Source organism: Larus michahellis, chromosome 1, assembly GCF_964199755.1.
Source record: "Larus michahellis chromosome 1, bLarMic1.1, whole genome shotgun sequence".
NCBI classification, from domain to species: Eukaryota; Metazoa; Chordata; class Aves; order Charadriiformes; family Laridae; genus Larus; species Larus michahellis.
The window spans coordinates 134938247-134951751 of NC_133896.1; the positions used below are offsets into that span (position 1 = coordinate 134938247).

Here is a 13505-nt window from a genome sequence, read left to right on the forward strand (position 1 = left end):
CTGCAAATCCAGAAAGATTTTTGTCTTTTAATTGGTTGTAAGAACAAGAACTGATGCATTTCTAGTGATCGAAACAGGAAAACATTTACATTTTCCAAAAAGGTCAAGCAGATCTGAGCTATAGTTTTAATTCCCCCTTTTAATTCCCCCTACCCCAAATTTTTAGCCTTTTTTTTTCTTCCAAAATACACCAAAATTTAACCAGTCTACCTGTGATATACAATACACTAAATTCTGAAAAATTCACACTGATATGCCCCACCTTCCCTGTTAGAGATTACCCACAATTGAAAGAAATAAACAAGGAAGACCCGTTTGAGAAACCTGATAGTCAAGGTTTAAAACACTTCGTGACAAACCCAAAAGTCTTAATTGATTAATGATCCCAAGGTCTCTATCGCCATCTAGTGAAAACTCACGACCATTACTACACTACCCACATAAATTACACCTCGTTCGCTGGAACAACACACGATAACCCCTCGGCTGGATCCAGCCTACATATGGCCAGAGCGTTAAGGCTTTGATACATTTCTACTGTATGTCTTTAAGTACATAAAGGTCAAGCACCAGCTCGTATCTCGCTAAGGCTCACTGACGAGAACCGAGGTCTTACGCATTACACTCTGTCCTGGCGCTATGATCTGGCTTTATAAGTGGCCTTTCCACATCATATTTAATACTTCTGCCACCAAAAATGAAGTAAACATGTCAAACACTAGCATAGTTATAAACAAGTTTTTAAACCATCAATGTGTAGTTACAAGAATTTTTAGTCACCATAAGGAACCCCATGGCAGCGCCACTAGTTTTAGGGCATTGGCATCACCAAACCACGAAGAGAAGTCGCAGTCCAGGAGAGGTAGTACAAAGCACTCGGCATCAGACACTTGCAGTACTCGGTCTTCCTACCGCTTCAGTGAAAGCGTCTTCAGTCACACAATTAGAAAGCAGCAATTTACAGAAGTCATCAAAAACTTATTCTCTCTCAGCTACATTGAAACTTAATGCTACGATAAACTTCAAGAACTTCTTCGACTTGAAATACATATTTGCCACTTTCAATTATTCTGCTCAGACTTACGATTGAATGGTAATTGTGTTAGTGCAAATACTAAGTTCAGTTTTCATCCCACACGGTATTATTCCCGCTTAGACATCTACAAGCCTACCTGCGTTTACTCAAGTCCCACCCTCCACAATGGTAAAAAAAAAAAAAAAAAAGGTATCAATTACTTATCATCAGAAAAGACCATATAAATTCAAATCAATAACATTTTTCCATAATAGTTATTTTTTAATTAACATTTTCATATAGATTACCCAAATCTCTTGATACTTAATGTTCACCTCTTTTATATTAGCATTTAGTGGCAAGAGGAAACCTACGAATAGGAAGGCTAACATAAAATTTTCAAGTAGTATTTTTCTAGATTAAGTATTTCAACTTTAAAAAAACCACAGAAAACTAAGGTGTCCTCTTGTGTCACCTTTTATGGCAAAAACCACTACTCAACAAATAAAGAACTAATAAAGCTGTACCTGTTTATTGACTAAAGCTATCTGTTTATTGACCTAAAAATGCAAGTTCTCAGAACAGAGCACATACAGCGTATTTCATCAGTATCCATCATACTTACACAGGAGCACAAAATTACAGATCGTCCTGAAAAATTCTCAAATTTTCAAAAATTTGTTATCTCCACAGTATCCAGAGTAATGAATACCAATCTATCTCAAAGAATGGGGAAAAAAAAAAAAAATATATAGTTTTAGCTCTACAGGAGGTGCTGTACTGCACGGAAGAGACCTACCAGGACCGTAATGCCCCACTGAGCTCAGCACTAGAGCTGCCAGATACAGACCGGCTCCCACAGACTTTCATTGGCATCTCTCTGCTGTGCTCCCAGAAGCCCTGTTTCATAGAGGAACTTTTAGACCTGCACCGGGTACAACAAACTTTCAGCAAACACTGTGCCATAGTATTAATTTTTTTCCCCAACTCGGAGCAACTACAAAACTGGAGACTCAAATGTGTGCAAAGGCTTGGCAGAAGCAAGCCCAGGTCTAGCACCACCAGAATTTAAGAGGTAAGAGGTCCTTTCCAGCCAAAAACTAACTATGTAAGAGAAAGTGTCTCAAAGTGCTCTCCTAGTACATCCACTACCACCTATTGAGGATTTTCACATTCCACCATCACTTTGGAACATAGGGCAGGAACACCAGAATTTTATGCACCATTATCTCATAACTGATAAGTCACAGACAAATGAGAATAAATCCTATGTGCAAACAAAAATTTTTTCCCCTCCCTTAAAGACCAAAAGCTCAAGTATCCACACAACGCCCAGTTTGTGACAGGTGGTCCATATGACTAATGGGGATGATAAAAAAACCCCAAAAGTCAAATTTATGACTTGTAAGATACTGCTAGAAAATATAAAGCTATGATACTCAGCTGCTTTTCATGCCAACCTTGTAGGTAAATACATCAGAATCTTACAACAACAAAAAAGATACTACTTCCTTAAAGGAAACAGTAATTTTTGAATTCACATGGATGCATAGCACTTTTACAGTTATCAAATCTGGAAATTATTTCCTAGTTAAACATGTGTGTAAGGCTAAACATACTGGTTACATAAATCGGGAGGACAGCAAACGTGGGGTTGTCTCTGGAGAGCTGTTTAGATGGGAAGACTTTGAAAAACAACGATGTGTTATCAGAAACAAAATGCCCCTATGCACATCAGTTGGGGGTTGTAATCGGACCTTCGGTGCATTGGGTTGTCCACAGCAAGGAGAGCTGTGCCCTCGCATCAGGGGGAGCATGTGCCTCTAAACACAGATGTGAACTCATCCAGCCCTCGTACATAATCCATTGCCACCATGGGATTAATTAGTCCTGTCACAAACCCTAGCATTTCAGGAACTCAACATACCAGAGCACAGGACAGTCTGGCTAAAGACAAGCTCATCCAAAACTGAAGCGCACCACCAAATCAAAGACTAACCCATCAAGCAGAACTGGAAATTCACGGAAAATGTGAAAGCAGCCTTAATTTTTGTCACCATAATCCGTCCCATTGAAACAAAGCAGTTAAATTCAAAATAAGGCTCTAGCTAGAGCTTCAACTGTCATACTGCTTGAGACATTTATCTGATTCTTTTCTAGACACCAGTTTCATTTTTTTCCCAACTTCCGCAGTACAAGAAACATAAAAAGTACAGTTTTGAAACCAAAAGCAGGTTTGAAAACAAGACCGTTCTCCTATTCAATTGCAAAGTAGGTGGCTTAAATTCACCCTTTTTACACTTGTGTATAACCTGTTTAATGACTTACCTCTCTCCCTTTATGCGTCACTAAAGCAGCCAAAGGCTTGGCATAGAATCTGCTGTAGGAAAATCCCAGGCAGCCATACATACTGTTAGCAGTGAGTTTCAAAGCTTTCTGTCTGATATCATACTGAAAAGAAACACAACCGGCAAAAATGATACAACTACAACCAACAGAGAACAGAACTTAATGTTCACAATTACATTCACAGCTTTTTATATAGTCTGCGGCAATGATGGGCTACAAGTAAAGCACATTACAATCACTGCTCACTACTAATCATCCCTATTCTGCAAGGCTGATCAGGGCACTTAAGGGGAGCGGGAGGAAAAATCAAAGGAGTTCTACAAAACACACCTGTAAATAAAGGTCTGGATTTAAATCTGGCTGTTTCATTAACTGCTTAACCTGCCGTCTTCTCTCCACCAGTTTCCTGATTTCTTTAGGCAAAACTCCCATTTCCAGAGACGGGTCCGGAAGCTCTGGAATTTCTTCCTCTTCTTTGACCTGTCAAATGATCACCACTGCTTGTCATTTTTTTGCTTGAAGATTAGATTTTAATGTGTTAAGTGAAAAGCTTGGGAATAAAAACCCCAAATCACACAGCTTGTATCTATTCCTGCAGAGCACCCAAAGCACAGTTTAGGACAAGCATAAGAGTTTTTGTGGTATTTAACTATATTACTTAGACCCTACTGGGAGACAGGGACTAAGCGTGTCTCTGTCTGGGAGAAACCCAAGAGAGACATGGACCAGTAGCAGGAAGGTATTTTTTTTTCTTTAATGTATGTGTGTGTATATATTTTTATATATATATATAAAATATGTGTATTTATACACAAATCCAGATAAATAAAACACACACACACTCTGACTGTTACATACAGAGACAGATATAAAAATATAAAGAACACCACACACACAAGCAATTCTTTCCATGCTGAAAAAAATCCATCACATAAGTATTTTTGGTGTTCAGAACTGTAAAATGGAGCACACGATCTGCAGAACTGATACTTTGAATAAGATAACTGACAAAAGAGAAATTGACAGTAACAGCAGAATGAAAACTTCACCCCAAGCACCTCTTGATTATAACAAAACAATAACCTAACAGAAAGCACACATTCTTCTTGTTAGCATAAAAGAAATGGTTGCTCAGCCAAAATGGAAAGAAATTTCAAGCACAATGAGAGAGACAGAAACACACAAAGAAAAGGCAACAGAGACACTATGAGGTTGGAAAGTTTAGTAAAGCAGTCTGGGAAGAACCATAACAAGAAATGACACCAAAACCTGATTAAATATCATACCGTGATAGAAATCAAAATGAGCTGCTTCAGTTTGAAGCACGTTTAAGAAAGCAGGGTAAATCCACAGAGAGTTTGGAGGAACTTACTGACAGAGTTCCACATGCTTTTTTCCTCGTTTCTGCTATCGTACTGGTATTTCAGTTGTTATGGGACTAACTATGTCCCGTAACTACCTATCCACAACACACTAATTCCAACCTGTGAGCTGACACCAGTTAAAAAGAAAAGCCTCAGGTTTAACCTTTAGACCTGACCAGCTCTCCGCTTCAGTTTAGAGCACAGCTACGCCAACGACTGTGCCAGCACAGCTGAGGAAGTGAGAATAAGCAGCCACGGGTAAGCCATGACCAACACAGCTGCTGAGAAAACAGTACGTGGAACTACACCTTTAGGAGGTTTTTCAGTTGCGTGTAATACAATTTAGCGCTGTATTAAACAGCAGGAATGTCTGTGAAGCTGGTCCTGCAGCTGACACAGTCACAGTGTCACTCCCTCACACACACCCCCAAGACACACACATAGTTTCCCTGATGTCTAATAAGGATTGAGCTCATATTGTGTTCTTTCCCCCATGCAGAAGCACGAGACTTGTTTCTCTCTCATTCAGGTGTATCTGCACGAATTCCGGGGGAACGTAACTTTAGGAAGCCTCTACCAAGTTAAGATGAAACTGGTCAAGGGGCTCTGAAATTGCTAGGAGGATCTGGGGCCGAAACGGGCCAACAGAGTCTCGCTAAAAATCTTGTTTCATGTGGATACCAAGATTTTATTTAGCTGCGAGAGAACTTACCAAGATTCTATTAGAAGGAAGATGACAGACATACAATATTCGAGAAGTCCCAAATCAAAACTTACTATGACGCATCTTTAAACAGGAATCACTTTTTTTTTTTTAACACGTGTGAGGGGAAAAAAAACATAGCATTAAACAGTGAAAAAGAACAGTTTCTTAAAAAGCTGATTCACAGAAAACACACTGAAGTTTAGATATTGTAACTTTAGTCACAAGTTAAGGCACACAAACCTCTGCCCTTTTCTGTGCTTCTGATGACAGTCGCTGCACTGTGGTAAAGCAGATATTGAACTCCTGGATAATTGATGGGTACAAGCTGTTGAAGTCGAGAAGTAAAATAAACTTGTCATAAAAACCTAAAACAGAGTTTAAAACAAAAGTCATAATTACTCAGTCTCCCTAAGGACTTCATCCAACTCCACAATTAATACTCAAGTGACAGTAATACATTGTACCACATTTCCAGCATCTAAATCCCTTAAAGTAGCTGTTGAGATGCACCGCTACGCATTATAGAAAGCTGTCAGAAGTGGAACGATCCAACCCCATTAACTCACCAGAGTTGAACAGATAGCTTCTGTGTTACTATAGGACACTTGTACAGTTTTCCCCACATAGAGGAGAAACTGAAAGAAAACTTACGTGTCCATCAGAAGATTGTACACAGATATACAGCCCTGATTTCCTGCAAGACCATAATCTTCTCTCAAAAAGCTAAGAAAAAAAAATGTCCCAAGAATAAGTAATTCCACAATCAATGTTGAGAATTTTCTTGTATGCAACACTGTCCCCCCCAAACCAAACTCCCACAACATACACGCACTGCCCATTGCAATCTCTCTGCGTTAACATAACCTACCTGCCTCTAACTTCATAGAAAAAAGAAAATTGCTACATCTTACCGACTTTGGGATCCAAGACTAAGCCCCCAGCATATGCTGCTTTCTTTTTCCCTATCTTTGATTTATTCTGATCTTCAAAATCTTCATCTTCATCCACCTACATTTGGCATTTAAAAAAGTCATTATCTAGTCTCCAAGATTTCTGTACTGCTGGAGGAGCTATTTTTGGCAAAGCAAATATGAAATTGGGAACCAGTGCATAGAGCTGCTTTTAAAATGCATGTAAAACATGGTGTTTTCATCATGATCCTTATTAAAGCTTTCTACATGTCAAAACAGCATTCAAACCAACTCCTGTAGGAACAAACTGCTAAAAGGGATTACAAAGACCTCGAGGAATTGTCATCATTCAACATAGCACTAGTATGCATTTTCTGGCTGGTTGTAAAAGTCAACACTAGGAAAAAATCAACTCATGACCCAGAAGAAGTATTACTGCCCAATTAAAATGTAGTTTTTGGAAATATAAGGGCTAGGCTTTAATAAAACAAATAAAAACATTATTACTGACCTAAAGAGTATTCTGCTATTTGTTTTGTTGTAATAAGAATTTTTCTCCCAGTTGTTCAATGCTACTCTGAATCATTTAAAATGCCGGCACTGCTTTGATCCAACAACACAATGAACAGAACTTATTGCTTTGGAATTTGCTGCGAACTTATTTAAAAGTAAAACCAGAAAGCAAAGTATAGTGAAATATAAATACATTCCCAAATCTGAATTTGTTTGCTAGCAAATATATAGATGTTTCTGTAAATATTATTTACACTGGTATTATCCAAAGGAATTGGTGGGTTTTTAATACCCTTGGATATTTTACCCACATTCTCAAATCACCCACCTTACAAATTATACTTGAACTACTGTTCGTCAGCAAAATAATCCTAGGGCAAACACGCGTCTACAAAGCAACACAGAATATCCTCTTCTTTACTGTTTCCCTACACAGCCAAGTACTCAGCTTATTTCAATTTTAAACTAAAAGAGCAACAGAGTTTCCACAGATCTGTGATAAAATGGAAAAAGTGTTACACTGTCCCTTTAAAATTATACACTTTTCCATCATCAACTCAACAAAAAAAAAATAATTCTGAATTAAGCATCAACTGTAACATTAAGTTATATGTAAAATCTAACATATGTTTGGGTTTTCCGTGCCCTCAAAGAGCAGTAATACACAAAAGATAATGGTCTTTTTTAATTTTTTAATAAAAATTCTTGGAAAGAGAAAAACTGGACCCACCAGCTTCTGCAGAGGCTTTTTAAAAACTTGTTTGTCTGGCACTATGTAGTCTTTTTCATGAAATGCATGAAGCAGCAAGAATTCATTACGTTCAGATCGTCCACCCATCATCGTCCTCGACTATAGAGAGGGGCAAAAAAAGAATTCAAAGCAAAGCACAGAAAACTCTGACATACGAAAAAAAGACTAAGCAATGTCCTTGAACTATTTATAAGTTCACCTAGCAGTACTACTATTCTGTATCACCACCATGCACAAAACTCAAATGTGGTATTTTTATGGAAGTTTTACATTATAACTTGACTAGATCATTGAACGCTCACACTTGTCACAGCAAAAAATTTACAGCATCCTGTATTCTCAATTAGCATTTACAAACTAGAACTAGCAAATCAAAACACAGAAAACAGAACTGTTTTTGTGGGACATCGGAGCAGGGTGGAAAATAATAAAAATGTACCATGACATTCCCAGAGATGTTTGTTATTTGAAGAGCCAGGGGCAGAACATTCAGCTCACACATGATCTGCAGAATGAACTTGGCATCTGTCCAGGTGTTTTCCAGCATAAACATTAAGTGAGGAGAATCACTGGGAAAAGAAGGGGGATGGCCTAGTAAAGTAAAAATCAGTCTCCTTTGTAGCAGTTTAGACCTATATGCTGTATGGAACACATGGTATCTGTAGTACACCAGTGTTGGATTATACAGTAAGCTCTTTTAATTGAAAAAAAAAAAAACAAAACAAAACAAAAAACCAAACCCAAAACTCAAGCTTGCATATCCTATTAGTGTATCTAAACCAATGCTCTCACAAACCAATTTGCTTCGCACACCACCCAGGAGCAGCTTGAAACATTATAACATACTGTTAAGACAGTATTTTACTTTTCAAATACCAGTATGCTAAGTCAGCATCTCCATGACAAATCAAATAAGCAAGCATGAACTTGTACAGTGGGAAACCAGCTCCTCTACTTTCCAGTGAGGGATTAAACACATGAATCAGTAACATACCTGTACATATTTCGAATTTCCTCTGGTAGAATCGCTATCCTCTCTGTTTTCAAAATCTGATGGACCAGTTCAGACAAATGGTAACTTTTGCAACGAATTAATTCTTTAGCTGAAATTTCTACATCACAGATCATTCGACCACAAGCAGCATTCCTTTCAGCAAACCCTCCTCGACCCTTAACCATATCACAACAGGAGAGAAAAACACAAACAAAATGAAACATACCAACATTAATAAAGAATATCTACCCAAAATATAGGCTTATAGGACTCAGTCAAGTCGGTTGGTCACTAAATACTCTAATACTCTAAATTCTCTACTAAACACCACTAAAACTCAATCTTTATAATTATGCCCCAAAGGAATCCATAGTATCTTTCAGTATATGTGGATATTAAGAAGTAGATACTTGAACTCTCATTACTAGCTAGACCTTAATTCCTAAACTGTCATGCTTTTTTTTTTTTTTCCCTTTAATAATTAGAATAATCCCAACAAGAATGCGTGTATGGATTTTGGTTTTCCTCCAAGGATATTTTTTGTGCTAAAAGGAGGATGAAAAAGTCACTGAACAAACACACGCAAATACTCATCTTGGCCTCTAGGAAGGACAGGATCAGGCAAGAACAGGACCACATTCAGTAATTCAATACTCCAAGCCTCACACATTGTCCTCTGAACAAATACGTACTAAGAATTACAGAATTATTAACTCAGCTCTCTATGGGATGATTCACCAATCAATCCATATTACATTTTCTAATTTTACAGTTATAGCAGACAAAGACTGTTACAGTAAAGACTATTGCAATTAATCTGTCATTACCATCATCTACTCGAGATATGTAAACTAAATTAGTCTAACTTGAAAATTAGTTTAGCTTATTACTGTAATAAAAGTCATATAAACACTCATCATTTCTGATCTGGGACACAGGAAATTCAGCATGACCAACAGTCAAAATACATCAGTGTCACATTTACAATTCCTCAGCAAAATTAATTCATTTTTAATCACATGCAATGTAAAGGGGCTTAAAAGACTTGAGCAATCTTATTACCCCAAGCTTTGGCATATTGGACCTCCTCAGTCGACCTATCTTGGACCAGTGAGGGACTTTGCACGCATTAATTCTTTGAAGCAGCACTTCCAGATCAAATCCATAAATATTATGACCCTTGCAGCAGAAAAAATAACAAAAAAACATTACAACAAATGCAAATTGAAAGATTTACTTCCACACAGTCAGTATTCCTTTGCCCTTTATGGTTTTTTTCAACTAATTGATGGCATTATCTCTCTCATAGAAAGCACTTTTTAAGAGAACGTTCATCAACAGTACTCATTAGTCTTAACACTAACAATGCTGTTCCACAGAATACCAAAATAAGCTCTATAACTGGCTTATAGCACACACAATTGAGCTTTATGCTTTGATACCAGAGATTGGGATTTAGAGGTTTCTAGAAAAAAAAACCAAAAACAAACCAACATTCTTCATTCAGCATATCAACTTAAGTGTAAGAATTCCTTTTCTCTCTATCCATGACAGCCTCAATATCGACATCAAAATAATGTAATTTTTTTCTTTTAATACTACAACAGGCACAGCTGTTAAATCCGGACAGGAAGACCTTGCAACTAATATTTACACATCAAACTACCCCAGCAATAGTTGCAAAGTTTAAACAATGCTGAGGATACTGATGACACTGGTCTGTAATCGCAGCTGAAAGCAAAATGCTACCCTGAGGAACATGAGTCTATGTGGACCAGCCAGTCACCAGGAACCGCAGGTTCACCATATCAGATACATCTGTGTAGTGCAAAACTGTGCTACAGAAGAAGCTCCTTAAAATCAGCAGCAGCATTACAGCCAGAGAAGAGGGGTCCTACATGTGTTGATATAGCTTGTTTTTCAACAACACTAAGTAAACCAGGTACAAATTAAACTGCTCTAACACGGCTCTGCTGGTTTTAGGATCAGAGCTCTCCCACCCCTACACTGCTGGCATGTTCAATCAAAAACCACTGGCTGCAGTGCTTCCCCTGATTCCTTCCCATAACCACCAGGAGCTCAGCTCACAGGGCAAATACCGGATACCAGCCACAGTGAGCTGAAAACATCAGGAACCCGACCGCCCATTTCATCCCATTGCAACCACTTAATTATTTGTATTTACCTACAGAAGAATAACAGGTTGTATATAACCAACCTCAGATTTATAACCGACTTCAAATTGTCTTCAAAATTTCATTAAATGAAAGTCAGGACTGTACATTAATTAAACATAACAAAAAAAGAAAATGAGTAATTGTAATAAATCCTCCGCTGCCAAAACAGAAGAAAACATAAGAACGCTTATTACAAAACTTTGCTTAGATCGTGTGGGTTTGTGTAAGTTATCATTTTGATTTACAGCATAAACACAATCTAAATGGTAAAGCAAATTATATGAACATCTGAACTGAAACAGACTCCTAAGTGTACCAAGAGTTCCCATTTTTCTACAAAATCACATGCGGGTTTTTGTTGCGTTTTGTCTTTCTGAGTAAAGAAAAAAAAAAAACACAACTTGTTTCAGGTACTATGGAAATACTGCCTATTTCGGATACTATGGGAAATAATAGGATGTATAAAATGCTGTCCAGGAAAATTCCGTATCATCTTTGTATCAAAGTATACCTGCTGTCTTATAAGCAAATTCAATTCATAAGGCAGCCTAAGATAAACATTATAAAACCTACAAGGGGACAAAAGAAAAAGAACAAAGCTGACCAACTGACAATATGCTTTAATTTAACTCTCAAAGTCTCAGAACTACTCACCACAACAACATCTGGGTCAATTTTGTGAATCTTCGCAAGGAAAAATCCCAGCAGTGTTCTCTCTGTTGCAGCAATTTCTATTTTAGCATTCTAAAAGGAGCAAGAGAGCACCTGATTTCAATGACCCAATAAGTTTAAAATGGAAACATCTCCTCTCCCCTACTAGCTACAAGACAATAATAAAGCACCACAGAGTTCTCCCTTTCCTTCTATAATTCAAAGCTTTTTGTTCTCACTCCCATAGACACAGAAAGCTTTTCTCAGAGGCTTTTTTCCATTTTGCTTTTGTATGCAGGTGTCTAGTGATATTTTAAGAGCCTCCTAAGAATCAAACACACCAGGAAAATGCTCCATGTGCATCCTTCACTCACAGGCTTAAGATTACACAGAAACACGAGGAAAAACGAAAATAGGTTACTTTATTATTCTGTCAGCTCTTCTAGTGCCCTTTAGAAAGGATGTCTTCTAAATTTTGACAGACTTTACTGTCCAAGGCAAGAAGAAACAAATCCTTCCAGTTTACTATGAGTACATAGTCAGGTATAAAGAAAACTAATCACAATTTTAGCCTCTTTGCAAAACCTTTCCAACTCTCTTGTCTAACACTCAGTCTATTTCATGAGCATAACTAGCAGCAGTACTGAATCACACAGAGCACACACCTCTCTTTTCAAAAGCAACACAGAATAAATACCTGGATTTAGGTTTGCAGAGTGGAAATTAAATAGTCATGCCATTGCTTTGAAAATTTCTCTTACGCAACTTACCCAAAACAACATTAAGTTCATATTTTAAAAGCTACTGCAATCAGAAGGCTAACGAAATGAATTTACCTTCTTTTTAATAGTTTCTTTGAAGTCATAAGGAAAAATGCAATCGTTCGGTTTGGAAACAACTGCAAAAGAAATTATATTTATTCTTAAATACAAGCTCTTAATTGTACCCTCCCCGTAAGCATCCATCCACAACAAAGGGAGCTAAGGAAAACTAACCTCTAATTCTAAAAAGCCAGTCTTACGTGAATACTTGTCTTTTAGATAACTGAGTAAAGCATTAAAAAGTTTTAATCAGTCATATTTGAAGTTATAATTGGAGATTAAAACTATGGCCCACAGCTTCCAAAGAACTTCCTCTTCACAAGCATTCAACACTCCTCTTCTGACTGGGGTCTGAATCTCAGGGTTTAGCTGATCTTACTATAACGACACTGCTGCAAGAGATTTTTTTTTTCCTAAGAAAACTTGTTTATAAATAAGTGTTACAATTTTTTTAAATTCTGTTCAGAAGAACTGAACTGAAAAATACCTAAGTGGCAGTAAATAAATGGTCTAAATTAACAGGTGAAGAAAGTAATCCAAGAGAATACATGATGAAGTAAAAGTAATAAAAATGATAGGAAACTATAGAGAGCAGGCTTACTTTGCATCATCTCAAATTAAGATTTTTTCAATAAAGTCTTCAATAAAAAGTCAGTAACCAGTGAAGTTAAAAACAGGGAGAAAAGCTCGCCTTGGAATTTAAACTTTGCTACTTAGTTATTCTAAGCCATTACTGCTGAAGTGGCAGAATTAATTAAAAAAAAACACACAAAAAACAAACCAACCAAAAAACACAACAATAAATGAAAACCTCCGAAGAATTATTTTTCTACTCATAACAGAAGTTATGAGTTATGTACATACCACAGAAGTGTGTCTGAAAAGGAGGCTGAGGAGGAGCCTTATCCAAAGGAAATTTCTGATGAATGAGAGCTGCAACAGCCACAATCTATACCAAAGAGATACAGAACACACAACTTCATAAGCATGACTGCTATCGATACTAATTTCTTCCCACCCTTTTTTTTTTTTAAAGTTTCCTCATCTCTTTTCTCTTGTTTCTACAAAAGATCTTTTGTAGAAGAAAAGCAGAAAAGTCATCAATTATCTCAAGTAAAATAAAGCAGAACTTACTCCTAAATTATTATCTTAGAAATCCGAGAGGAAAAATAATTTTGGAAAACTGCTTTTATGAAATTTTATTCTGAACCTCACCAGACCCCACAATTTAACGGATTCCCTATGAAGCGCAG

General features: G+C 37.2%; 1 protein-coding gene and 1 non-coding gene across 2 annotated transcripts in view; both read right to left on the reverse strand.

The window, feature by feature from the left end:
* Positions 1 to 13505, reverse strand: part of POLA1 (DNA polymerase alpha 1, catalytic subunit) — a 205338-nt gene that overhangs the window by 165377 nt on the left and 26456 nt on the right. Inside the window, exons 16-26 of the mRNA XM_074604397.1 lie at positions 13117 to 13201; positions 12268 to 12329; positions 11435 to 11524; positions 9666 to 9782; positions 8604 to 8779; positions 8049 to 8178; positions 7589 to 7708; positions 6346 to 6442; positions 5675 to 5799; positions 3695 to 3844; positions 3344 to 3466 (exon numbers count right to left, since the gene is read on the reverse strand). Of these exons, the coding sequence (XP_074460498.1) occupies positions 3344 to 3466; positions 3695 to 3844; positions 5675 to 5799; positions 6346 to 6442; positions 7589 to 7708; positions 8049 to 8178; positions 8604 to 8779; positions 9666 to 9782; positions 11435 to 11524; positions 12268 to 12329; positions 13117 to 13201 (1275 nt within the window). The remainder of the gene's footprint in view (positions 1 to 3343; positions 3467 to 3694; positions 3845 to 5674; positions 5800 to 6345; positions 6443 to 7588; positions 7709 to 8048; positions 8179 to 8603; positions 8780 to 9665; positions 9783 to 11434; positions 11525 to 12267; positions 12330 to 13116; positions 13202 to 13505) is intronic.
* On the reverse strand, positions 5962 to 6092 carry LOC141738145 (small Cajal body-specific RNA 24). The gene has a single exon (XR_012585323.1).